The sequence below is a fragment of the Aspergillus ibericus genome (assembly GCF_003184845.1).
Source record: "Aspergillus ibericus CBS 121593 unplaced genomic scaffold BO80scaffold_71, whole genome shotgun sequence".
NCBI classification, from domain to species: Eukaryota; Fungi; Ascomycota; class Eurotiomycetes; order Eurotiales; family Aspergillaceae; genus Aspergillus; species Aspergillus ibericus.
In genome coordinates this window covers 54689-79503 of record NW_020292169.1, presented here as the reverse complement: position 1 = coordinate 79503, position 24815 = coordinate 54689, and the positions used below count along the sequence as shown (strand labels likewise).

Sequence of the window (24815 nt, the reverse complement as noted above, 5' to 3'; positions counted from 1 at the left end):
GTGAGAGTGGTTGATGTCAGAGAGAACACTGCTACACCATTCAATTTGCGTAGAATGGCTGGTCAATGGCATGCAGCAGCTCGATAATTAGGGAGTAGGCCGACTCCCTACCGCTTTCTGGCATTGCTGCCTGAGGCCTATGAGAGAGACTGGCCGTATCCTCACCGATTGAATGCTTGGTAAGATTCCTGCGAATGTCTTGAACCATCGGTCTTCGGAGAACCTATCTAGCAAGAGGCCTGTCCAACTTCGAGATACATCTTGGTTCGGGTGCCAACCGGCTGTTGCTCTCCCCATATCCCACTAGGGAGGTTTTGACCCTGAACGAGCGAGATCAATAGCCCCGGGCTTGATCAACCTGATTGATAAGCCCCTTCCCTTGCGCCCGTCTCTCCAGGTTACACGTCAATATCTTCAGGGCACGCTCGTTATAGTGGGTGGAGTTCCCACTACAATGCGGCGTGATGATAACATTCTTATATCCCCACAGCGGATGATCCGCCGGCAATGGTTCCGGATCAGTGACATCCAGCGCCGCCCCCCGAATATGACCCGCATCAAGAGCAGCCACCAGGTCGACCGTGTTGATTACCGCTCCCCGTGCAATATTACTCACGTATGTCTTCTTCTTACTGAGCAGCGCGAACTGCTCCCGCGAGATGATGCCTCGCGTCTGTCGAGTCAGCGGCACCGTGATTACCAGCAAGTCCAGATCCGAACTCAGGAACTCGTTCAGTTGATCCCTCCCCCAGAACCATTTCGACGGGAATTCGCCGTCAGTATCACCCAGGCCCGGCTCGCTGAACGCATCAGCCTTTCGAGATTCGGGCGTTGCTCGGGGGCGCATTGTGAAGGCGTAGACGTCCATGCCAAATGCTTTGGCCACTCGCGCGCATTGACGGCCGATGTTACCATAGCCCATTATCCCACTACCATGATTGATTAGCTGAGGAAGTATGAACGGGAGTGGAATTGTGGGGGGCAGACATACACCCTCAAACCAACGGCATCCTCGGTGTCTTCATCGGATACGGGGTCCACCCATTTGCCTTCTTTCTGGTAATCGAGATACTGTGGGACTACAGTGCCTTAGTGGACTCTATCGTTCCTCTTCGTGAGGCTCACATACGGTGGTGCTGGAAAGCCAGGAAGGTCATGAAGACCCATTCTGTAATTTGAGGTCTGGCTTGTTAGCCACGCCTGTTCCCGCCAACCTAAGAAATCTTCGCCAAAGTCCAGTCGAGCACTTACGGATGAACCCCGTTGGCCGTACATAAGGCGACTTCGGTCTCTTTGAACAGCGGTAGCCCGCTCGTGTGATTGCAGCCGGCACTCAAGAGCTGGACGTACTGCAGGTTCGGAGCCAGCTCTTTCGTCGGAAAAAGTCTCCAGGTAAAAAGTACCGTAACGTCTTTCCATGTTTCTGGGGCAATCTCGTCAGGCAGCTCGGTGGCATTCCTGTCAATCTCATGGATCTCGATGCGGATGTTAGGAATGGAGATCTTCAGATCGGAAACCCACTCGGCGGGCGGGGTCCAGGGCATGAGAATCAAGAGGAGTTCCGAGGACACCATGGTGGAGGGAAGTTGATTCAGGGTGGCTTGTACTCAAAGGCTTCGATGGTTCCCAGTGCAGAGCTTGTACTTGTCGGAATTCATATAGGAAGTTCCAATGAGGGAGGAGCTCCTTGCTTTCAGTTGGACGATAAGGTGTTATCGGTTATCGGTGGTTACTTGCCAGGGAGGGACATGATTTGAGAGCCTCAGGCAGGCTTTCGGCCCCCAGAGCCAATCATCGAACCGCACTGGTGCTACAGCAGTGACGGCGAGGGCGCTCTTCACTCATTCTACCAGATATGCGACACCGCTCATGTCTTATCCGGCCGCCAGCCCAGGATAAGAGATGCAATTAATCATACCATATCATGTGCTCCAAATTGAGTCGATAAACGCCCGGTGAAGATGGTAATTCCACCATCCGCGTACTTGGTTCTTGATGTTGATGGTTAATAGGAATCAAGTGTGACCCATTGGACATGCTGGGTTCTTCATTTCAGTTACAGCTTTTGGTTTTCTTTCTTTCTTTCTTTTCTTTTCTTTTCTTTTTTTTTTTTTTCGTGAGACGCATAGACTCATATAATGAAAGGCAGGCTTCCGACACGATAGATAAGTGGGATTTTTGATACTTACATATAAGTACCTCCTGTCGGCGAATAGTATTTCCACCGTTCACACGCCGCCTCTGTCTGTCGATAAACTGTCACCACCTTCCCTCACTCATATGGCCCGACAGACCATGGTTCCAGGCTAGAACCACGCTCTTCAGCTCTTTGGGTTGGGGGTTCATTCCTGAAGAGCCGATCCGATCGTGCGATCGACCGAAAACGTGGTGCGCAGCCCAAGAATCTACCAGGGATGAAGCTATGGGATACTATGGTACGGAGTAAGCTCCGCACCTTATCCATACTAACTTAGTTCGAGAGACAAAGTCGTTGATTTTCTGTCCATCGCTCCGTGGCTGGTCCCTTATCAGTGCTCAGGGGCGACTGCGGACCCCCTCCGCCAGGAAAGAAGCCCGGCCCGACTCCGTGGACAAGAGGCCTCCTGTACCGGAATGCCCCGGAAAGGGTTCATACTCGTTGGGCTATCACTCACTATCTAGATGATATCGCGGTGAGAACCACGCCACTCCTGGCCACTGTGAAAAAAAAAAAAAATTGTTAAAAAAAAGATATTTATAGACAGGGTAGACCCTTAGAAACCATCCGAAGCCACCACACATGGTAGCGAATGATCGTGCACGTCGTGGCCTGGACGGCGGGGGCCGAAAATAGCTCCAAAGTTACCTGGGCTGATGCAGGCGGACACTGGATGGGTAAGGTTCCGACCTGTTCCCTCACTGCGGACTCTACATAGATAGATACGGGAGTCCGGTGTGAGCTATTCGGACATAGCAGCGCCAGCAAGGACGAAGGCTGCTCCATTTCGGAGCTAGGGATTAGCTTCATCCTGCTAAGGCCGGGATCCATCCATGCCCCATGGATCGGACCCTGACTGTTGTGACTTGTACCTGCACTGATGAACGTTGCTGTGGACGGAATACTCCGTACTACCCAGGACTATCTGCCACTAGTACCTCCGTGGTAATGCTAGTAATACGCCGTAGGTACGGAGTACTTACTGTTCGTCCCACGATCATGACGAAACGAAGGTGGCCGCTGGATCATTTGGAGCGATCATTGGGTCGTTTGTGGGATTGGGACCCGCGCTAAACCTGGATCGACTAGTCAGGGTCTTACCACGGGCAGGCTGCCCAATGGGCGGGCCCCTGGCTGGCACCGGGCATTGGCGGGGTTACCCATGGATGGTCTGGCCCGGCTGATTGCCCCTAGCGACGCCCACCGGGGCGGCGGGCAGTTATTTGTGTACGTTCATCATTCATTCATATCCTTCCTACTACTACCTATTACTCCGTAGTTCCTGCACTTCCTTGACTCCGGCCCATCATCATCTTCGCCTCCCGCCTAGCTTGCCAGCAGTTGGAGTGCGATCGTAAATACCTCAGTGACAGCGGCGATTTGGTGTTACATACCGATCTGACTCGCGCCCAAAAGGGGTTTGGCATTCCTGGGCCAGAGATTGGGATTTGACTGCCTGGGGCTTGGCACGATAAGGTACCCCGTGATATCCCCCATCTCCTAAATCAGCTGCCCAGCTGGCTTCCCCTGGTCCCTTTCGCAAGTCCGTCCACTGTCCAGTGCCCACGGCTCGCTGAGAGTCCCCGGGTGTTGTGCTTGTGCCAAAACACCGCGGAAGAATTGGTCGGGTTTCAGACTAATAAAGTTAAGGTGGGATCATTGGACGCTATACCCAGGCGGGCTGCTGTCCCGCCGGCCCCGGCCAGTTTCTCCTCCGCACTATCACCTCCGGGCACGCTGGACTTGATCCCCTTTCTGCTTTCCCATCTCCCATCCATCATCCGTCGCGCTTATTTAGAGCACCCAGTCCCCTTCTTGGCAGGAGCCCCAGCGACTAGAACTCGCTGTCTCGCTCGTTTACCTTCCTGGGATTTCCCTGCTTGCATTCGTTTGCTATCTGCAGTGCGATACCCGGAGGCTTTTTCCAGCAGCTGACCATTCAGCGGCGCGCGATCGTTCCGAAGTCACCAATCTGCATCGGTTCCACATCTCACATTATTTGCAAGTCGCTCGCATCCCTTCTGGCAGTATCTATACGTCCGGTGTTGGGCTCCCGCACTGCGCACGACCAGATCACCCACTAGTCGCTTTGCCTATGCTCTAGGAAAGGTGAGTCGATCCTATCCTCGCGGAGGGAAGGTACTTGCTACTGCCTCATCGGCCCCGGCGTCATCGGTTTCGTTCCCCGTACTCTGACAAGGCACCGATTCCTCGCGCAAGGGAGCTTGAAGCTAACCGGGGCTCTACTCATCTAGCAGGGTCATGTCGCTGCCTCAGCGTCCGGGGAAAGCCTCCCCGCGACGCGAAGAAACGTACTCCTCCTTCCGCGAGTCCTCCCGACGACGGCATCGCACCCATGAAAGCGGACATCAGAATGATCCTTTGTCCGGTTCCCCCTCGGGGCACCGCCACCATCGACATCACCGCTCGCGCAGCTCCCGAAGACGCGGCGATGTGGACGAAGAAAGAGGAGAGTTGGGCGCGGAGACCAGGCACAAGAAGACTCTGTCCAAACCGGAACGTAATCGGGTCGACCCGAACCATCCACACTACCATTATCGCCAAAAGTCACGGAATATGCCCACTCATCCGTCGACGACTGGGGATGAGCCCTTGATGGGAACCGGTGGGGAGGGGGAGACAAATAGCTCCCGGAGTACGGAATCCAAGGCGAAAGATGGGGTATATGTCACGCAAGGCAATGTCAATCAGCCCATGGAACGACTTCCGAACCGACGTCGCATCAAGAAGAGGCGATCATCGCGCAAGATCACCCGAAGGGCTGCAGCAGCGGAAAAGAAACGGCAACAAGCGTTGGAACAGGTTCGGCCACCCAGTCCTTGGACCACGTACTGCGCCATCATTACGTTCTGGGCCCCGGACTTTGTTCTAAAGTGTTTTGGCATGCCGCAAAAGGCCCAGCGGAGCGCCTGGCGCGAGAAGATCGGCTTGATCAGTCAGATCCTGCTCGTCGGGGCCTTCGTTGGCTTCCTCACCTTCGGCTTTACAGCGACAGTATGCGGAACCCCTCCGACGCGGTTGAGGATCAACGAGGTCAGTAGCAACTACATGATCTTCCACGGCAAGGCCTACGACCTGTCCCACTCCACGCACCCGGCCGCTGCTGGGATTCCCGCCGGGTCCAACGTTCTCTATGACCTTCCCCACAAATACGGAGGCCAGGACGGAAGCTTTTTCTTTCAGGAAGTCAACGGAGCCTGCAAGAATCTGATCACGCTCGCCGACGGATCCGATGTGCCCACCAACTCTGCCGGCGACCTTGCCTGGTATTTCCCTTGTAATGCCTTCAACCAAGACGGGTCGTCCAAGCCCAACTACACCGACCCCTATTATCTGGGGTGGGCCTGCCACACCTCGGGGACAGCTCGAAAAGCCTTCTACGACCTGAAGAGCTCCGGGGATGTGTATTTCACGTGGGACGATACCAAAAACACGAGTCGCAATCTGGCCGTGTACGACGGAGACGTCCTGGATCTTGATCTCCTGTTATGGTTCAATACCTCCCAGGTGAGCTACCCGGCCAAGTTCGATGAGCTCCGCGAGAACCCCAAGGTGCGCGGGGTCGACCTCACGTACTACCTGCAGACAGGCCAGGAGAAGAAGGTCGGCCAGTGTTTATCGCAGATAATCAAGGTTGGCAGTATCGACACCGATACCGTGGGGTGCATTGCATCCAAGGTGGTTCTTTATGTGTCGTTGATCTTCATCCTGTCGATTGTCGTGGTCAAGTTCGCGTTCGCCCTGCTCTTCCAGTGGTTCATCGCCGCTCGGTACGCGGCTCCGAGGACCAGTATGGGCACGGATTCCAAGACGCGCAATCAGCAGATCGAGGATTGGTCCAACGATATTTATCGGCCCGGTCCCCGCATGACGGATCACAATATGAGCGAACGGGGTAAACGGGCGAGTTTTCTTCCCACCACGTCGCGCTTCTCGAGCCCGTACACCGTGAGCAACGGAGGGAAGCAGAAATACCAGTACGTGACGATGGCAAGCCAGAATTCCACGACTCGGCTGGTGCCCGGTGCCACCAACTCGCTCTACAGGCAAAGCCATAACAGCAGCGGTGGCAGTCTGGGGCTCGAGGGCTCCCGCCATAATGGATCGGCCAGTCGATCCAGCTTAGCCCTGGGACAGGATTCGCGCTACTCGACCGGCATGCTGGAATCGGAAGTTCCCGGCATGGGCGGATATGTTCACGAGGGGGTTATTCCGCAGCCACCTCCAGAGTGGCAGCCGTACGGGTTCCCTCTGGCGCACTCGCTCTGCCTGGTGACATGTTATTCGGAAGGCGAAGAGGGTATCCGTACCACGTTGGACTCGATCGCCATGACCGACTATCCGAACAGCCATAAAACCATTCTAGTGATCTGTGATGGAATGATCAAAGGCAAAGGCGAGCAATTCTCCACGCCGGAGATCGTCCTCGGCATGATGCGGGACCCCATTATCCCAAAGGATGAGGTGCAGCCGTTTTCATATGTGGCGGTTGCCACCGGATCCAAGCGCCACAACATGGCGAAGGTGTATGCCGGCTTTTACGACTATGGGGTGGACTCGATCATTCCGGAGGAAAAGCAGCAACGCGTCCCCATGATGATCATCGTCAAGTGCGGCACTCCGGCGGAGGAGAACAAGTCGAAGCCGGGCAACCGGGGCAAGCGAGACAGTCAGATCATTCTGATGTCGTTCCTGCAGAAGGTCATGTTCGATGAGCGGATGACGGAACTCGAGTTTGAGATGTTTAATGGGCTGTGGCAGGTGACAGGCATCGCGCCGGATTTCTACGAAGTCATCCTGATGGTGGACGCGGACACCAAGGTATTCCCGGACAGCCTGACGCATATGATTTCCGCGATGGTCAAGGATCCGGAAGTCATGGGGCTGTGCGGGGAAACGAAGATTGCCAACAAGACGGACAGCTGGGTGACGATGATCCAGGTATTTGAGTGAGTGTCGCCTTCCCTTCCCCCAGTGTCGCTGCACTAACATCTGCGGCCCAGATATTTTGTCTCGCACCATCAAGCCAAGGCGTTCGAGTCGGTGTTTGGAGGTGTGACGTGTCTGCCCGGGTGCTTCTCGATGTACCGGATCAAGGCACCGAAGGGGGGCCAGAACTACTGGGTCCCGATCCTGGCGAGCCCGGATGTCGTGGAACATTACTCGGAGAACGTGGTGGACACGTTGCATAAGAAGAACCTGCTTTTGCTGGGGGAGGATCGGTATCTGTCGACGCTGATGCTGCGGACCTTTCCGAAACGGAAACAGATTTTCGTCCCGCAGGCCGTGTGCAAGACGCAGGTGCCGGACAAGTTCAAGGTGTTGCTGTCGCAACGCCGGCGCTGGATCAACAGTACCGTGCACAATCTGATGGAGCTGGTCCTGGTCCGGGATCTGTGTGGGACGTTCTGCTTCAGCATGCAGTTTGTCATCTTCATTGAGCTCATCGGGACGCTGGTTCTACCGGCGGCGATCGCGTTTACATTCTACGTGGTGATCAACTCAATTGTGCACCGGCCAGTGCAGGTGATTCCGCTAGTGCTGCTGGCGCTGATCCTGGGGCTGCCGGGGGTGCTGATTGTGGTGACGGCACACAAGATGGTGTACGTGCTGTGGATGTTTATCTACCTGCTGTCGCTGCCCGTGTGGAACTTTGTGCTGCCGACGTACTCGTACTGGAAATTCGACGACTTCAGCTGGGGCGACACGCGGCAAACGTCCGAGGGGAAGGACAAGGGACACGAGGCCGGGGAGGGCGAGTTCGACAGCAGCAAGATCACGATGAAGCGGTGGCGGGACTTCGAGAAAGGTACGTGCATGCCTGCGTGGGAGCGGCCCAACGACGGGGGACTAACCGGGAGTAGATCGCCGACTGCGGATGCAGATGCCGGGCTGGGGCCAGACATCGGGGGCCTATCCGACCTACCATGACCCATATGGGGGGCATTGAGGGGGCGTGTGATGAGGGAGCGATTTAATGAGGAAGCGGGGTTTTGTACAGTTCGAATTGATGTGATGAGTTACGATGGCGTGTATTATTGTGGAATTCCTCCTCCTTCTTCTTCTTCTTCTTCGGTCTATATGGGATATCTTACCGGGTTTTCCGCGTTTTACCCGAGGGGGCTTGTAACTTTGACTTTTGAGTTTCGCTTTGCTTTTGGATGGGTGGATTTGAGCGAGCGAGCGCGAGCGATTGATTGATTGAGCAGCGATTTATGACCATATCTTGCACGAGTAACGGACGACCTGTTTCATGATGATGGGTGAGGCTGACGGGATGGTTCGAGATGCAGGCGATCTGCCGGGGAACCCTGGTCGCCCGAAGGGATTGATTCATGGATTGTGCAGATGGACTTGTAAGCCACCGGCCATCGATCGATACGAGCACGAAATCGACAGCAGCGGCAGCAGAGGATGAGAGGGGAGGGTCTGACTAATCGGGCTGGACCAATGGCCGGTGTCCCTGGATGGGATCCCTGGACCATCAGGCGCCCCTCCATGGCCCCGTGGACCCCATGTGACAGCCCCGATCCTGCTGCCTCTTCCGCCTCTTCGCTTTTCCCTTCTCTCTCTTCCTGTGTTTCCTGCTGCTGCTGCTTCTCCTTCTCCTCCTTCCTTTCTGCTGCTGCTGCAGCTGCATTCCGCCCGACGGGGTATTTAACACCCCCGCCACGCCATCCTTTCTTCTTCTTTCCCTCTCTGCCGTCTTCGACTCTTCCGGCTCCCTCAAACTCCATCTCGAGTGACCCCCGGTATTCGGTGGTTCGGTGCAACCCCGCCCCTCCATCTCGGGATTGCGACTCCCCCCCTGCTGGCTGCTGGCCGTGCCACCTCGGTGTGGGGAGGCAGCCAACCTGCTGCGGGGTGACCTTCGCCTGCAGAGCCAAGATCCCAGTCCAACAACGTGGACGTCTCACCTTATCTCTCCATGCCCGCCATCTTGGCCTCGGATTTCCCTTCCTCGTCCTCGTCTTCCGCCTCCACCGCCATCCCGCCCGGTGGCCCGTCAGCATGCAACATCCCCCGATCCTCACCCTCTCGACTGCCAGACAACCTCACCTCTCCAATTACCACCTCGTCTAGCCGGAATTCGATGTCATCCTTCCAAGACCACTCGGCGCCCGTCAGCGCGGACGCGCCCGAGTCTACCTTCCCCGACGGGACGGACGATCGGAGCCCCAGCGATTCCGCGGTCTCCGCCTTCATGGCCGGCCCCCAGTATACCAACGTCTTTGACTTTCGCGATGCGTCATACTCTGTCCGGTCCGAGGCGGTGAACGTGGTGATGGAGCGCAACGATATAGGATTTCACGAGATCGGGCCCCAACCGTCGTCGCCCCCGACGGAGTGGTACATCTCCGACTCGGAGATGACGGATGCACTGTCGGAGATGGGTGGCGTGCCTCTGGGGCCCTACATCGGCGAACACGTCGGCATGGTCCATCTCCTCCACCAGGCGCTAGACACCCCCGTGTCCGCGCGCCCAACCTCGTCCATCATCTCCAGCGACACAGAGGACGGCGACGCGACTGATCTGATGATGGAATACGAGCCCTCAGTTGTGGATAACCTGTCCACGTCGCGGTCGATCCTAGAAGACGACCCGGACGACACGCAGAAATTCTACTCGGACGATGGGGATGACTACGACGACGATCGGGCCAGCGACATGCGCACCCGCCACGGCACAGCTGACTTGTCCGAGGTGGACGTCGACGAGTTTTACCAAGGCCTCGACCCGACACCAGGATCCCAACTGTCGGACCTGGGGACGGGCGCCATGCGCGACGATTACAGCAATGTCTTCTCTGAGGGAGAAGACTCGAGCACTGCCGATCCGGCGGGCGAGCCTCACTTTGCCGACCCCGTCGTCGGAACCAGTATGCCCCCTCTTTCTCCTGCTGATGCTGCGCTAACTAACTCGGATAGTTCGCGAACGGAACCTGAACGTGGATCAGTTCATCGCCCAGTGGCTATACCAGCCGTCCGCCGCCTCGATCCCAAGCCTATCGATGTCCCCCGCTCGCCACCTTCCTCGCAACGCCATCACACAACTCATTGGATGGAACCCCCCGGCAAAGATTGTCCGGCCGCCCGGGTATCACGCCGACTTCTACGACCTGCAACAGATCCCCTGGTGGGATGCCTTGCGGATTCAGCGGCCGTATGTGCGCAAGCAGCGGGACCTGTCGTATACGTCGTACCACAACCTGGAGTACTCGCGGCAACGGCCCGGGGCGCGGCTGCCGCAGGACGAGTCGTACTTCCGAGGCCAGGCCATGTACACGGCGCACAAGGCCACCATCGAACACTTTCAGCTACGGAATCTCATGTCGGCGGTGGCATATAACACGATCCACTTCGCGCACGAGTCCAAGATTTATTCGTGGGTGCCGGCCTACGACGATCTCACTTGCCTGCTCGATCTATCCCGGCCGACGCCCGAGTCGCTGCTGCCGGGGCTGGTCAAAATCTCAACCATGAAGTCGGCGCACGACCTGACGATCGCGGGCGGGTTTTCGGGGGAGTATGCGATGCGCGCGGCGGGTACGACGGGGCCGGGCGTGCAAGGCTACGTGACCAAGGACGCCAACGGCATCACCAACCACATCGACATCATCCCGAGCCGGACAAGCGGGATCCCACTAGGCATCTTCGCGTCCAACGACCGGCACCTGCGGGTGCTAGACTGCGCGACCAACACGTTTGTATCGGACCACGAGCTGTCGCGGGCGATCAACTGCACGGCGACGGCGCCGGACGGGCGGCTGCGCGTGCTGATCGGCGACTCGGCGGACGCGTGGGTGGTGGAGGCGGACACGGGGCGCCCCGTCCATCCCCTGCGCGGCCACCGCGATTTCGGGTTCGCGTGCGCCTGGTCGCCCGACATGCATCACATCGCCACCAGCAACCAGGACAAGACGGCCATAATTTGGGACGTGCGCATGTGGCGCATGCTGCAGAAGATCCAGGCCGACGGGGCGGGCTACCGGTCTCTCCGCTGGTCGCCCGTGGGCGGGGGGCCGCGCACGTTGCTGCTGTCTGAGCCGGCGGACCGCATCGCGGTAGTCAACGCGCAGACGTACCAAAGTCGGCAGGTACATGACTTCTTCGGGGAGATCGGGGGTGCCGACTACGCGCCGGACGGCAGCACGATCTGGGTGGCCAACACGGACGAGCATTTTGGAGGATTCCTGCAGTATGACCGACGGCAATGGGGACAACGGTATGGACTGCGGGATCTGCCCAACGAGTGGCGGCGCGAAATGGAGCTGGAGGACGATGCCCGATGTGCGCTGAGTGAGCGAGAGCGCCAGCTGCGGTGGATGTGGAATCTCGAAGACGAGGAGCATGAAGCGTTGCTGCTATAGGGTGGTTGCAGTGGCTGTATGAGTATTGCATTGATTGGGTGGAGATGTCAGCATTTAGCGTTAGATACCAATTTTCCTGCTGGCCAGCGTTCTATTATACCATGATTTTCTATCTCTTCTCAACCCCTGTGCCACCAATATAGTGTCTGCCACACGTCGGAGTAATCGTCCAGGTCGTCAGTCACAGGAATAATATCCGATCGATCGGAGGGTGGCTGAGGGCCCCACCTCCCCGCCGATCTCTTGGTCACACCGCCACAGCCCCTCCATCATCCCTTCCATAAAACCCCTCCCCCTCCCCCTTTCACTCCATCAGTCTCCCCTGTTTTCTTTCCATCCAAACAATTAAACCAACCTCTCTCGAACAACTCCATTACCAAACACTACCACCAGCATGTCCTTCTCCAACTTCATCTCCTCCGCCATCCAGCAAGGCCTCTCCGGCGGCTCCTCCGGCGGTAACTCCAACTACGACCCCGAGTTCTCCTCCGCTCACGCCCACGCCCAGTCCCACCACTCCTCCTACAACCAGGGCGAAGACTCCTACCCCTCCCAGGGCGGTGGCGGTGGCGGCAGCAGCAGCGGCGGCAGCGACCTTTTCTCCACGGCCCTGGGCTTCCTCTCGTCCCGCAAGTCGCAGTACGAGGAACAGCCCGACGTCGACGAGGAACACATGGTGCGGTCGCACCAGGCGTTGTACAACAACCAGGATGAGGGCCAGCAGCACGACTCGCAGTCCCTGGGCGCGGGCGCCGCCATGCAGGCACTGAAGATGTTCACGAGTGGGTCGGGCGGTAGCTCCGGGGATAAGAATGAGTTCATTGGCATGGCTATGGCTCAGGCGTCGAAGCTGTGGGACCAGAAGGCTGGGTCGGGGTCTGTGGTAAGTTTTATTCTTTTGCACTTTTGTGGGTTGGAGTTAGGGATAGGATGGGCTAATACGGATGGATTGGTATAGTCTGGCGATAAGCAATCGGCTATCAACTCGGCGGCTGAGATGGCCTTCAAGATGTATATGAAGTCGCAGGGCAGTGGATCTAGCGGAACGGGTGGCCCGGCTGGTCTGTTGAATCTGGCGAGCAAGTTCCTGTAAATGATATCCCTGGTTGTGGTGGTGTGTGTGTGTGCGGGCATAGGTGGATTTAGCTGGTTTCTTGTACTTATTGATCATGACCTTGTTTTGTAGTATGGTTACGTAGGCAAAACTGCAAAGCTATACATGTCTATTTTGATCTACCGGGTATGCGCTCTAGCTGGTCTCATCGTTCTCTGTTCCTCCAAGAAGCTTACCACTCATCATCGTCATCCTGGTGTCCTTGCATCGCGTGCTGTCGCGCCTTCAGCGCCTCTGCCAGTCCACCCGCCAGACTCGCGTTTGACGCGCTGTTTGGCGTGCCTCGTCCACTACCTCCCGATGAGTCGTGGGAGTTCATGCTCACTGCACTGTCCCGGGGCGCTGCTGGGGGGGCTGGCGCCACCTTCCGTCCGGCCATGTTGGGTCGCTTCACCGGTGGTGCTGGCGGCGTGGGCTTGGACTTGGCTTTGGCGGCTGCCGCTGCTGCCGCCCCGTTCGTTGCTGGCACCGGGCTGGCCCGCGGTGCGACCGGGGGCGGGGGAGGAGGTGCAGGCTTGGGTGTCGCAGCTACTTGCTCCTCGAGGTAGGCTTCAGGGGTCCAACCCTGCACCGACGTCGCCGTGTTCATACACAACCACCACCCTGCACGTATTAGCTGACGTGTGCCGACATGACATGGCTGGTGTCACTTACCATTTCCTTCCTTGGACACGATCTGCACAATCTCGCCCGCCCGGATCGACAGCTCGTTAGACTGGTCGCTGTTGAAGTCGTACAGCACCTTGGCCGTCGGCTTCTTCTGCGCCGGAGGGCTCGCAGGGGGCGCAGGGGGCGGTGGGGGTGGAGCCCGTCCAGAGCTGGATGATGCGTTCCGGACGTGTTGCGATGCGGCAACCGCGGCAATAGGCTGAGGGACCGGCCTAGGCTGCGCTGCTGGCGACACGGCTGGCCGCGGGGCCGGTGGTGGTTGCACAGCAGCCGGCTGCGTCGACTGAGGCAGAGGCTGGCGTGCCGGCACTGGCCTGGATGCCAGTTTCGAGGGCCCGCCGCCAGGGCCGCCAGGACGCAGCAGCTTGCCCTTCGTGACGGGTCGCGCAGCGACCGCCTTCGGGCGGGGCGTGGGCTTGGAGACGGAGCTGGGGGGCTCGCCCGCACTCGTGTGGATGGTACTGCTCTTGTAGCTGTCGACCGTCGCCGCGGGGTCCTTGACGACCTTGACCGTCGCCAGCTTGCCGGGCTTCTTGTTGTACTCGATACTAAGGAGGGTTAGTAGCGCTCACCGCAGGACGCAAACAACTTACTGGTCGGCAATCTTCAGGGTCAACTGCCCCCGCAGAGCGTTGGTGAGGTGCGTGAAGAATTCGGTCTTGAACACACAGTTGAGCAGCGGATCCGGCTCCTGGCCGCCCACCACGAGCGAAAACCAGTCATCTTTCAGGTTCGATGTGCTAACCGACTTGATCGCCCCGATGGGTATCGTTCTCTCGGATGCGATCTGGAGCTGGTTGTTGACCAGCGTTTGTGCCACAATGTAGACGTGTCGGTTGGTCTGTATGGTCAGCAGGCGTCTTGGGCCAGAAGCAGGCAACTTACCAGAACAAAGATCCGGGGGGACGGCTTGCTAGACCGGCCAAACTTGGAAATCAACACCTCACCACGGCAAGAGAAAAGAACGTTGTCCGATCCTGGAGCGCGTTAGCAAAGACCGAAGCGTAGAGAAGTCCAACTTACCGCTAATGCCTGCACCGTTGCGTATCATTTCGCCCGGCCCACCGTTGTTGCCGACTCCCACGTAATCCCCGAGGAACCGCCGCGATCCGAGCAAACTCATCCGGCGACGCTCCTTCTTGCCTTGGAGAACCTGGTGCCCTTGATCCCGCAGCTTAATAAACTCGAGGCCACCCGTCATCCGGCGCCAGAACCGCTGGATGCGTGTGGCACACTCGATCCGGTAGCGCAGGTAGTTGCGCCAAGCTCGCTGGATGCGAATCGCCATGTTGTGCCAGTACCGGTCGCGCATCGCCTCCAAGGCGAACAGCGTCTCCGGCGTCTTGACAAACACCTTGGTGAGACCCATCTGGTACTCCTCGCTGGGGATACTGGTGTCTTTCAGGATCTGCCGAGCACCCGACTCCGCATCGCCCGTCCAGGTGTAGTCTCCAGCGTATGATGTCTTGGGTGACAGCAGGTAGAAGCGCTCCACGAACTTATCAAACGTTTGACGGTAAGCGAAACCCGCACGACGGATACGGACGTTCTCCTGCAGACCCAGGTATTTGATCTGGTGCAGCACGTTCCCTTGATTGTACTCGCGGGGCGCTTTGTTGTCGTTGGGCTTGATCGTCCGAATGTAGGACGGTTGGGCTTTCATCAAGGTTGCCACCAGCTCGTTGGCCGACAACTTGATCTTGTCGCTAGCCGTGGGCGGACGTCTCTTGTCATCCTGGTTCACCTGGTTAGGGAAGAGGGTGTGCACAAAGGGGTTGCCACTGGACCCAACGAGGTTCAGCAGATCCTTCAACAGCTGGTCCTTGTTCTTGTCGGTCATGCCCTCGACGGCGTAGCTGACATCACCGGCGTAGTGCTTGACGATGAACTGGCCCTGGCGGTTCTCAAAGTTGGGGTTCTGGCCCAGGAAGTTCAGTCGGCCAACGAAAGTGTTGTCGGCCGCGCCGGAGTCGGCGTGCGCCGTCGCGCAAGCATCGTTGAGGGCCGCAAACACACCGGGCGGGCGCTTGTCTTCGATCAACGAGCACACGACCTTGTTGTCAAAGTACTTGATGGGAGTCCACTGAATCTGCTCCCGCGCATACTCATCCTGCTCCGCTTTCAGGGTCAACTGGATGAAGATCTGCTGCAGCTTCTCATTGACGTAGTTAATACACAATTGCTCGAACGAGTTCTTCTCGAAAATCTCAAATCCGTAGATATCCAAAATACCAATGGAGTTCGCGATCGACCCTCGGGCCGTCAGGGAGGAGTTGACACGCCCGACAATCCAGTCAAAGAGGTTGAAATAGATTGCCTTAGCCAACGCATCCCGCACAGCCAGCGCCTGGACGGTATTGAGAGGAACCTCATAGACAGACCCCCGGCGACCTCCGCGCGCCGTCTCCATTAAGCGAATTGTGAGCGCCTTGTTCACCTGGCCAGGATCGACTTCCAGCAAGTATGCGACAAAGTTGACCACAGACTGGTCCGTGATGGCTGCGTTCCCGGAATCGTCTTCGGCGAACTGTACGTTGCCAATCCACAGAATGGCGGCCAGCATACGGAACACATCGTCCTGCTCGGCTTCCGACATTCCGATCACGCCCATGGCATCCAGAGTATCTTTGAACTCGGCCGTATCATCGATTCCGGGTACATCGTAGCACTTCGATCGGCTGGTGTACTGGTAGGTTTGAGGCTGCTGCACACCGAACATATCTAAACCAGGCGTCAGCTCGAGTCAAGGAGGCCAGCCAATACGCCTACCTCGGTATTTTTGCGGGGCCGCCTTGGTGAACTGGTAGAAAATGTGGAAGTTCCGCTCGTTGGTGATTTGTCCCACCACTCGCGATTTCTCCAACAGGTAGTTGGTGATGTTGGCACCGACCGGCTCGCCGTTGGTATTGAACTCCAGTTCTAGGTATTTTCCGAAACGAGAGGAATTGTTGTTGCGCAAGGTCTTCGCGTTACCAAATGATTCTAGCAGCGGGTTGGTGGCCAGAACCATGTCCTTGGTCTGTTGAATGGACGAGTCGCTACCGCCAGACACACTGGCGATGTACTGCATGAGGCGCTTGGCCGCCTCCGTCTTACCCGCACCCGACTCTCCCGAGATGATCACACACTGGTTATCCTTGTATGACTTCATGTTGTAGTAGGCAGATTCTGCGACCGCGAAAACGTGGGGCGGGACTTCGAGGCGGTTCTTCCCCCGGTAGGACTCGAGGACGGGGTCGGTGTAGATACCCACTAGGATAGGGGATGGAGTTAGCCACGCGATCATCACCAGGGTAGGCGCCTCAGGGGATGTACTCACAATCGCGAAATGGGTTGACGGACACCAGCACATGTCCAATGTATGTCTATGATGTCGCTCGTTAGTCCGTCGCCTGGCCAGGAGATGATGGTGAGAGCATACGTAGATCTCGTCATGTTCAAAGCGGAGTTTGAGGTTGTCGTTGATGGCCTCGTTGGAGATTTTGCTGAGTAGAGTGAGATCTGAAACACCAATCTCCTTCTTCTTTGTGCTTTCGAAGGTGGCCTTCTTAACCTGGGGCTTGCCCGCCTGTCGTCCGTCGCCCACATCGGCGGCGGCCTTGGAGCGACCGAAGCCCCGGCTCTTCTTCTCCCCGCCAGCCGGACGTCGTGAATGACCCTAAATTGGAGACTCTGGTCAACATGACCCCGATTGACACCGAAAGCCAGGCCATGTCATTCGGACTGGATGCGAAACAGGGCGCGACTCACCATGGTTGTGGCTACCGACCTCCCCGGATGTTGCGCCCAAGCGTCACGATATCTGGCCTATCAGTCTGCACCAGGATGTGGGCGGATAAATTCACAGCGGAGATGGAATGGACACCGCGGAGGGATGGTTCATTCCAGGAAGCGAGAAGGTGATAGGAGGGACCCGCCAGGACAATGTATCTTGGAGAAGAGGGGTATAGGAATGCGAAGAGATGGGGGGGGGAGAAGGAGGAGGAGGAGGAGGAGGAGAGGGAGAATGACGAAGGGTGCCTGTGGAGGAGGACTGACTTAGGAGGGACTAAGAAGACTAGGAAGACAAGCCAGGAGTGCCTAAGGACTGCTAGAGACTCCTGGCCGGTCTGATTCGGCGGGCCGGCCGATGGGGCCTGCGCCACACTTGGGTTGCGCTGCCTCAATACGCGCAAGCCAGTCTGGCCGCTACCCGATGCTTTTCTGGTACTCCCAGACTTGCTTACCTGGTAGGGGTACCTATGGACTAATGGTACTCCGTACTCCGGTACTCTGTAATCGGTCCAGGTATGCTGTTGCCTCCGGGGCAAAATCCCCGAGCGCCAGTCACTCCTGGGTCCCTGGCGCTAAGTTGGATGGCTGGCCGCACACGCCGGCCGGAGGCACCGACGATCCAAGGGACGCCCCGGCTCTCGGCGCCTGAGGCAGGCCGCAACGGTTCTCTCTCCCCTCACTACGTCACGCCTGCAGCCATCGGCCTTCTGCTTAGTACTTAGAGTAGTATGGAGTAGATAGCTCCCTCACCCCAAGCACATCTGGATTCACCGCAGAACCGGCCTTTTTCATCAAGCTCTTTAAGTAGGCATGGGTAGTCGATCGTAATTGGCGATTCTCCAATGACAACCCAACCCCTGGACAGGGGAGACCGAACTCGATTATGACGCTCCACTCCCGAAATATATTTTTGGCCGTGTGTACCTAACCCCCTCCGTCGGATTCCTGTATCCTTGCTGGCATCACCGTTGGGCAACGACGCCCACGTGACACCATTACTACATCCTATCTTACACGACAGACCAATACTACACATACTACACATCGTAGCCCCCCCTTGCAAAACCAAGGAGCAATTATTCAATTTCATGCCCGTCGCTGCTGATCCCCCTAATGGTCCATGGCGCTTCCTCAAAAGTCCACATCGGAAAGGCTAGGGATAGGAGCTACATCCTGCGAACGCGGCAGAGGACTGGAAAGGTCTTCGTGGGATGTCGATCGCCTCCAGGTTAGTGATGTATTCCTGCATAGAAGACAGCAAACAGGCCGACTCGGCAATAGGGATGATAGGGAGCATGGCTGGGAGTGATTCAACCATCCTGCGTAGTCAGACCATGTTAGCTGAGATACAGCTCTGACATAAAAATATATTGCCTCAATGTCCGTACAGAACTTGCAACGCCACCAGCCCCTCAAGTCGGTACCTGCCACTGGCGCTGCTGAAAGGCGCCTCGGAGAGTAGAAACACAATGGCTTTCTTGCTGGCACGACTGGCCGGGCAAAGAAAGAATTGGCGCAGTCTAGATATAGTATTTGGTGTGGTAGATGACTCTAAGGACGAGGATGTCAACAGGAGGACGCTCAGCATTGCTGTATTGTCTCCCAGACGGAACTCCATATCATGCTCCGCTGGTAGTCCACTTTCTATAGACATATCAGAGGAATAAGACCCAATCGACCGTGGGTCAACCAACCTGCCATGCCTGGGAACATTCTCAGAATCGGTCCCAGGGCCCTCCATACTGAGCGCCGTTGGAGGGAAGAGCAGTAGGTGCCTTGAAGAGAAACTGGGATGTCGGTTTCCATTGTGCGAGGGTATGACCGTTCGCCGATATACGAGATGGAAAGCTTTGATTGTCTATGAAGAGAAGAGTTGATTGAGTCTATGAGCCGTCTCCACTCGATGCTCCCGACACCAACCCCGCAAGCTGCCTTCCTTCCTGTTCTGTGATATATAAGGGTATCCCAAGATGATTCGCAAACTCGTAGACAATGTAGCGCCCCACTGATTCTATAACGATATGTACAGTAACATCGAATTTCATGGCCGGTATGGATTAGGCCTTCTTTGGCTCTGGAACCTTTTGCTCAGGTTCGACTGGCTTGGGCGCCGGCATAAATGCTTGAGCATCGACGGGCGGCTTCGCCGCGCTCTTGCTTTCCTTGATCACCGACTCCGCCCGTTGCTCAGCACTCTCAACAAAGGGCAAATATGATGTGATCCAGGAGAACAAGCTCGGCTCCTCTGGTGTTTTCACTTCCTCTTCCTGCTCAACGTCCCACACCTCGCGCGGCAGAATCCGTGCAGAGGACCTCGGGAGTTCGCCGTGCTTGGCCTTATGTTGGAGCAGCTCCTTCTCCAAAGCCAGTAGGGCCTGCCGGGCAGCCTTCTCAGACTGCTCTAGTTCGGCCAGCCGAGTCTCCACGTCCTCCCTGCGGGTTGTTTCTTTCCTCCGCGATCGCCATGACTCGAACACGATCAAACCGCCCGCCACCAGGAACAGAAAGGTCTCACTGATGAATGTGGCACCCGACTCAATTGCCTTGGACTCGGACAATGGTCGAATGTGAGGTTTCGGCGCCGGCTTCGCGGCCTCCTCGGCTGCTGCTTTGGCTTTCGCTATGGCTTCCTCTTCCGCTTTCGCCTCGGCGGCAGTCTTCGCGGTCGGGGAGGTCGGTTTGTGTTTTCGGAGTTCTGCTTCGGCAGCGGCGCGTTTTTGCGATGCGGCGTTGTCGCGGATGTTGCCTAGTCGGAGGCGCATGTCGATCCGGTGAAGGCCCTGCGCCATGGAGACGCAGATGTGCCGGAAGCGTTCATGTTCGCGAGCCTGGGCCTTGAGTTGGTTCTTCGGCGTGTCAGCATGTTCCTGTCAGGTGAGAGCCACTGCAAGGGTGGAAAAGCATACGGCGATCGGCTTTGACAAGGTGCGGATGACTAGAGATGAGAGCTTGAGTGTGAGGGACATGGTGGAGGGGAGTGGGGATGGGTGCTATAAAGGAGCAGGAGATAATGTGGATGTTGTAAATCAACGGCCTGCATCCATCAAGGACTGACGAGTAGTCTGGAAATAGCTTGCATTATGCCGGAAGGTGGTTGAGGATGATTCATGATGGCGGACTGGATTGTCAGGCATCGAGGGGCGCAGGCCATGCATAATCCGGGGGCGGTGTGCAAGCTGAGGTCAGCAATGCGCGTTGTTCCGGCAGTCGGATCAATGTTTATCGATTGCCGCTTCGGGCAGTTCGTTTGGGCGTCCGCCCGGCAGCTCTCCGTCTTTGCTTCTGTCTATCTATCCCTAGTACCTCACTCCCTGAGTTCCCCCACCTCCCCTCGGTCGCACTCTAACTGGTCGGGGCGGCGTTGATGCATCCCATTGTTTTTAAGCGTCAATTGTTTCATCGTTTGTTCAGTTGCAGTAAGTTGAGCCGTTGACATGGAATCTCCCCTCGTCCGGCGGGTGCGGTATTCCATCCCGTGCATTCTGCCATACGGTGGCTGGCGCTATTCCGGCACCAGGTCGCATAATACCATTGTCCCTCGTGGGTACTGACTGTCGATAGGAGCATCAGCCGAAGTACATACATTATACCCTAGTGCGCTGTACTGTCGTTGATCGTCTATTCCCCCGAGTTGATGTCCGCTACAATTATTCGGTCTCGAGATCACCTGCCATTCCCTTGGTCGCTCAAATTGGTACCCTACTGTTTCAGGACATAGAAAATGCTCGAAGACAGAATGGAGGCGCTGTCGCCGCGGTCGACGAACCAGATGATTAAACCCAAGATCTCGATGGAGCGCAAAGTGTTGGATAAGAACGCCGCTGCGGCTGCCCAGAAAGCTTCGTCGAAGAACCATGCACCTCCGCCGCCGTCGCTGGTTTTAGAGCCGGAGGATGATGGAGAGCGATACTCGACGGGCGCGTTTCTTGGAAAGGGAGGCTTTGCGATCTGCTACGAAGGGACGTTATTACGTACCGGTCGCGTTTTCGCAATGAAAGTAGTCAGATCCGAGATGGCACAGAAGAAGATGCAGGAGAAGGTATGGAGTCTTGCGCTTTAGATGGGCGATAGCTACAATGGGTATGCTGACAGTCGTGTTGCAGTTTCGCACCGAACTCCAAATCCACTCGAAGATGCGCCACCCTCACATCGTCGGATTCCATCGCGCCTTCGCCTTCGATAGTAGCATATATGTCATCTTGGAACTGTGCCCTAACGGCTCCGTCATGGATATGGTCAGAAAGAGGAAGTGCTTGAGTTTGCCCGAGGTCCGACGGTTTATGATCCAGCTCTGCGGCGCGATCAAATATCTACACAAGCGGAATGTCGCACATCGGGATCTGAAGATGGGAAACCTGTTTCTGGATCAAAATATGGATATCAAAGTGGGTGACTTTGGTCTGGCAGCAATGATCATGTCGGAGAAGGATGAGAAGAGGAGGAAGACGCTGTGCGGGACGCCAAATTACATTGCTCCAGAAGTTCTCGACAAAAGTAAAGGGGGGCATACCCAGAAGGTGGATATATGGTCCTTGGGAGTTATTTGGTAAGCGCCCACGTCGTTCTCGTGGCAGTCCACACACAGCTAATATTCCCAGCTTCGCCATGCTCACCGGATACCCGCCATTCCAATCCAAAACACAAGAGGAGATTTACAAGAAAGTACGAAATTTGGCCTACGTGTGGCCGAAAGGCACCGAATGCGCCAATCACATTCCCGAAGAAGCCAAGTCTCTGGTCAGCTTGTGCCTGAATCTAGCCGAAGAGGAGCGCCCCGAACCGGACGATATCGTGGAGCATCCGTTCTTCAGGATGTACGACGGCTGCATACCTAAACGACTTGATCCGGCTTGTTGCATTGGAAGGCCGATTTGGCTCAAGCCGGAGGAACCCCGCGGCGATCGAATGATGTATGGGAACAGCTTGGAGTATGACGAGAAGTTGTCCGGCTACATTGAACACGTGGATGATCCGAGCCAGCGGTATTTGATTTGCAGGGCGGCCTTCTACACCCTCTGCGGCGTGGGCAGAAAGCCAGACGGCACTGCCCGCAAAGCGGCAGGAAAGAATTGTTCGAAGTCTGCATATGCCGAGTGTCTAGCCGAGGAGGAAAAGGGCTTCCAGCCGGTCATACCACTACCAGAGGACATCGTGTATAGATACCCCCACGAGCCGGTGGGAGACTGGAGCGACCCTGATTCTACCCTCCTGTCCCGCAGAGATGGATCTTCATTCGAAGACAGTGCCATGTCACGAAAGAGCAGTGCACCCGCCCGGACCAATGTGGCATCCCTTACCCGAACTCAAGCGGCACTGGCTGCTGCTCAGCAGCGGCGGAAGGAGTCCCAGAGTCATGCGGCGACTCTGCGGCAGCAAGCAGCGACCGGACGAGGGTCTGTCCGGAAGATTGCCGCCGTCTGCGACCCGGTGGCCCCGTCGGCAAGGGCTTTGCCCGATGGAAGAGAGCCGGAGGGCAATCCTGCCGTCGTGCCTTCGGGCGGCCTGGCGGAGCGGCCAATTCGCACACGGCGTGGCGTGGCAGCATCGTATTCGGGCTCGCTGCGCGACCTTGACAGGAACATTGCGCCCCAGATCCCCAAATCCAGTACGGCACCGGATGTTTTGGCAATCGGAAAGACTCGCTCCCAGACCCGCTCGCAGTCCCGACGACTGGAGGCTGCCAGTCAAGAAGCTTGCCATGCCCCTCTCGTTAAAGAGCGCACCGCAACTGTAGCAGTGGATGACCTGCCGGTCAGATCACGTCAGCCTTCGCTACGGTCGATGCCGAAGTCCACCACCCGGGCAGTCCCTAAAGAAGCGGAAGACCCGAAAGATGTGGTCAAGGAAGATCTGAGACTGAAAAGTCACCCCGTGCGCCCTGACCCTTCTTCGCAACCTTTGAGTCGGTCTGGCAGCAAGACTGCCTCATCTACCAGTAAGCCACGCTCGACTCTAGGCCTACATCCCTTATTCCACCTGGAGGATCCATGGGAGGCCTTGCCACGGACGTCCCTGGATGATGTAAACATGGATCTCCGGCATATGCTGTCCAACATGGTCCCTCACTCAGCGGCTCGGCGGCGGGCTGGGCTTCGACGACCACCTCATGCCTATGTCATCAAATGGGTCGACTATACCAATCGGTACGGCATCGGCTATGTCTTGGACGATGGCAGTGTAGGCTGCGTGTTCAAGGCCGAGAATGGTCAGCCAGCGAGTGGGGTCGTAGTGCGAGATGGCGAGAAACATATCCGGCGTAAAGCCCGTAGCCAGGACACACACGAGGGGGCCGCTTATGTGTATCCCGAGGCGGACCAGCTCATCCCTCGCAACGGTAAGCCGGTAGAGTTTTACGAGAATTGCCCCAGCGACTTTGCGGAATGCCGCGGGGGGATTCGGAGAGCTCTGATCTCCCCGTCGTTGTTCGAGGTCAAGTCGTCCTCCAGCGGGTCCTCTGGAGCGGGCATCAAGATCCGCACCAACTCGGGTCTCGACTGTGCCCGGGCAGATGCGGAAAAGATCAAACGCGTCAAGCTGGTGGATCAATTCGGCAAGTATATGATCGGGTCTCTAGGCCGACACGGGGATGATGCTGTGTTTGAGGACGAGTTGGGGTCCGGTAGCTCGGGCCAGTTCATCAAATTCTACCAACGACTAGGCAACGTCGGTGTCTGGGGATTTGGCGATGGGGCTTTCCAGGTACGTGTGATGCGCCCACCTGAATGCGATCGGTGCATACTAACGGATGCCATAGTTCAACTTTCCCGATCATACCAAGCTCGTGATCGCTCCGGGCCGCACGAGAAGTTCGTCGCCCTGGATCGACTTTTACCACCTCTCGCCGTCTGCTGCCCGGTACCTCAGTACGAAGGGCAAGATGCACCCATCCGGGTTCGACACGCGGGCGGTGACTTCCGAGGAGGTTTCCACCTTCCTCGGCATTGCATATGGCACGGGGGTGAGCTCTTCGGACGACCGGATTCGCGACATCCTCGACGCCAATTCGTTCCTCCAGAAGATCAGCTTCATCAAGGAAGTGATGAAAGGATGGGTGAAGCAGGGGCGCCTCGGGGGACGAGCAGCGCCGGATCGAAGTGGCGGCGCAGGCCCGATGGAGTTGTTCTGGGAGGGATCCCAGGAGCGGGCCGCGGGGGGAAGTGGCAGCAAGTTTGTGTGGGTGACGGTGGGCGCCCCGGGCGGAGATGGCGAGTACCGGTCCGTGTCCCTGAAGGAGAAAAGACTCGAAGCCGAGGAGGACGGCGAGGGGGATGCATTACGGGAGCGGCTTCGGATGCTGGGGAGACCACTGTAGGAGAGAGCGCGTCCGTGGTTTTTCTTTACGACGATATGACAAGCCTATTGTTGGCGTTTGTGATTTGCGCGGTATATTTTAGGGTTGGCATGGCGCAGACGCCGTGTCCGGGTTGGTTTCTATCAATTCTGTATTTGATCACTGGGCAACTCCACCGAGTGTGGTGGTTAATCATACTTAATTGCCGACTATCGAGGGCTACGAGACCATGGCACCTTGCCTGGTTAAAAGTATATCAGCATTTGACTTCTGTCTCCCCTATGACGAAACAAGGACATTTGGGCCCCAATCATGATCCCCATCCTCACGCTAAGTTCCTGCAGTCACCGCGTCGTGATAAGGTGGCGGTCTCTCTGG

At 57.0% G+C, this 24815-nt stretch overlaps 8 protein-coding genes across 8 annotated transcripts; 4 read left to right on the top strand and 4 right to left on the bottom strand.

The window, feature by feature from the left end:
• Positions 1-84: 84 nt before the first annotated feature.
• Positions 85-1923, bottom strand: BO80DRAFT_260629 (D-isomer specific 2-hydroxyacid dehydrogenase family protein). Its single transcript, XM_025714738.1, has 4 exons — positions 1252-1923; positions 1130-1182; positions 992-1079; positions 85-929 (listed from the first exon to the last, which is right to left on the bottom strand). Exons 1-4 carry the CDS (start codon positions 1572-1574, stop codon positions 335-337), a joined length of 1059 nt encoding a protein of 352 aa, XP_025569922.1. The 5' UTR covers positions 1575-1923; the 3' UTR covers positions 85-334.
• Positions 1924-4459: 2536 nt separating this feature from the next.
• Positions 4460-8168, top strand: chsF (chitin synthase CHS3; the record flags this gene model as incomplete). The annotated part of the gene is made up of 3 exons (XM_025716335.1): positions 4460-7167; positions 7222-8027; positions 8080-8168. The coding sequence occupies 3 exons, from the start codon at positions 4460-4462 to the stop codon at positions 8166-8168; spliced, it is 3603 nt and encodes a 1200-aa protein (XP_025569921.1).
• A 978-nt stretch (positions 8169-9146) lies between these two features.
• Positions 9147-11589, top strand: BO80DRAFT_368363 (WD40 repeat domain-containing protein; the record flags this gene model as incomplete). Its single annotated transcript, XM_025716333.1, has 2 exons — positions 9147-10098; positions 10148-11589. The coding sequence occupies 2 exons, from the start codon at positions 9147-9149 to the stop codon at positions 11587-11589; spliced, it is 2394 nt and encodes a 797-aa protein (XP_025569920.1).
• A 362-nt stretch (positions 11590-11951) lies between these two features.
• BO80DRAFT_429761 (uncharacterized protein) lies at positions 11952-12856 on the top strand. The gene is made up of 2 exons (XM_025720551.1): positions 11952-12472; positions 12548-12856. Exons 1-2 carry the CDS (start codon positions 11984-11986, stop codon positions 12680-12682), a joined length of 624 nt encoding a protein of 207 aa, XP_025569919.1. The 5' UTR covers positions 11952-11983; the 3' UTR covers positions 12683-12856.
• BO80DRAFT_429759 (class I myosin myoA) lies at positions 12788-17387 on the bottom strand. Its single transcript, XM_025720550.1, has 9 exons — positions 17123-17387; positions 16794-17030; positions 16692-16737; positions 16142-16624; positions 14396-16093; positions 14258-14349; positions 13966-14213; positions 13358-13920; positions 12788-13306 (listed from the first exon to the last, which is right to left on the bottom strand). The coding sequence occupies exons 1-9, from the start codon at positions 17123-17125 to the stop codon at positions 12876-12878; spliced, it is 3801 nt and encodes a 1266-aa protein (XP_025569918.1). The 5' UTR covers positions 17126-17387; the 3' UTR covers positions 12788-12875.
• Positions 17388-18216: 829 nt separating this feature from the next.
• BO80DRAFT_393636 (uncharacterized protein) lies at positions 18217-18792 on the bottom strand. Its single transcript, XM_025717263.1, has 2 exons — positions 18535-18792; positions 18217-18465 (listed from the first exon to the last, which is right to left on the bottom strand). The coding sequence occupies exons 1-2, from the start codon at positions 18762-18764 to the stop codon at positions 18300-18302; spliced, it is 396 nt and encodes a 131-aa protein (XP_025569917.1). The 5' UTR covers positions 18765-18792; the 3' UTR covers positions 18217-18299.
• A 180-nt stretch (positions 18793-18972) lies between these two features.
• BO80DRAFT_418622 (OPA3 family protein) lies at positions 18973-20246 on the bottom strand. The gene is made up of 2 exons (XM_025718274.1): positions 20053-20246; positions 18973-19992 (listed from the first exon to the last, which is right to left on the bottom strand). The coding sequence occupies exons 1-2, from the start codon at positions 20110-20112 to the stop codon at positions 19204-19206; spliced, it is 849 nt and encodes a 282-aa protein (XP_025569916.1). The 5' UTR covers positions 20113-20246; the 3' UTR covers positions 18973-19203.
• A 202-nt stretch (positions 20247-20448) lies between these two features.
• BO80DRAFT_506051 (CDC5/polo family serine/threonine-protein kinase) lies at positions 20449-24602 on the top strand. The gene is made up of 5 exons (XM_025724530.1): positions 20449-20562; positions 20708-21185; positions 21250-21692; positions 21745-23845; positions 23901-24602. The coding sequence occupies exons 2-5, from the start codon at positions 20868-20870 to the stop codon at positions 24456-24458; spliced, it is 3420 nt and encodes a 1139-aa protein (XP_025569915.1). The 5' UTR covers positions 20449-20562; positions 20708-20867; the 3' UTR covers positions 24459-24602.
• Positions 24603-24815: the final 213 nt, after the last annotated feature.

Excerpts from the sequence above, each read along its gene's own strand:
- BO80DRAFT_260629 (XM_025714738.1), bottom strand. The coding sequence starts at position 1,574 with ATGGTGTCCTCGGAACTCCTCTTGATTCTCATGCCCTGGACCCCGCCC. Across the intron at positions 1,183-1,251 it reads ACGGCCAACGGGGTTCATCC|ACCTCAAATTACAGAATGGG; the intron begins GTAAGTGCTCGA and ends CTAACAAGCCAG. Across the intron at positions 1,080-1,129 it reads CCTGGCTTTCCAGCACCACC|TCCCACAGTATCTCGATTAC; the intron begins GTATGTGAGCCT and ends AAGGCACTGTAG.
- BO80DRAFT_429761 (XM_025720551.1), top strand. The coding sequence starts at position 11,984 with ATGTCCTTCTCCAACTTCATCTCCTCCGCCATCCAGCAAGGCCTCTCC. Across the intron at positions 12,473-12,547 it reads AGGCTGGGTCGGGGTCTGTG|TCTGGCGATAAGCAATCGGC; the intron begins GTAAGTTTTATT and ends GGATTGGTATAG.
- BO80DRAFT_429759 (XM_025720550.1), bottom strand. Across the intron at positions 16,738-16,793 it reads TTGAACATGACGAGATCTAC|ACATACATTGGACATGTGCT; the intron begins GTATGCTCTCAC and ends GCGACATCATAG. Across the intron at positions 16,094-16,141 it reads GGCCCCGCAAAAATACCGAG|ATATGTTCGGTGTGCAGCAG; the intron begins GTAGGCGTATTG and ends CGCCTGGTTTAG.
- BO80DRAFT_393636 (XM_025717263.1), bottom strand. The coding sequence starts at position 18,764 with ATGGAGTTCCGTCTGGGAGACAATACAGCAATGCTGAGCGTCCTCCTG. Across the intron at positions 18,466-18,534 it reads CTGGTGGCGTTGCAAGTTCT|GATGGTTGAATCACTCCCAG; the intron begins GTACGGACATTG and ends CTGACTACGCAG.
- BO80DRAFT_418622 (XM_025718274.1), bottom strand. The coding sequence starts at position 20,112 with ATGTCCCTCACACTCAAGCTCTCATCTCTAGTCATCCGCACCTTGTCA. Across the intron at positions 19,993-20,052 it reads CCTTGTCAAAGCCGATCGCC|AACCAACTCAAGGCCCAGGC; the intron begins GTATGCTTTTCC and ends GACACGCCGAAG.
- BO80DRAFT_506051 (XM_025724530.1), top strand. The coding sequence starts at position 20,868 with ATGCTCGAAGACAGAATGGAGGCGCTGTCGCCGCGGTCGACGAACCAG. Across the intron at positions 21,186-21,249 it reads AGAAGAAGATGCAGGAGAAG|TTTCGCACCGAACTCCAAAT; the intron begins GTATGGAGTCTT and ends GTCGTGTTGCAG. Across the intron at positions 21,693-21,744 it reads TGGTCCTTGGGAGTTATTTG|CTTCGCCATGCTCACCGGAT; the intron begins GTAAGCGCCCAC and ends TAATATTCCCAG.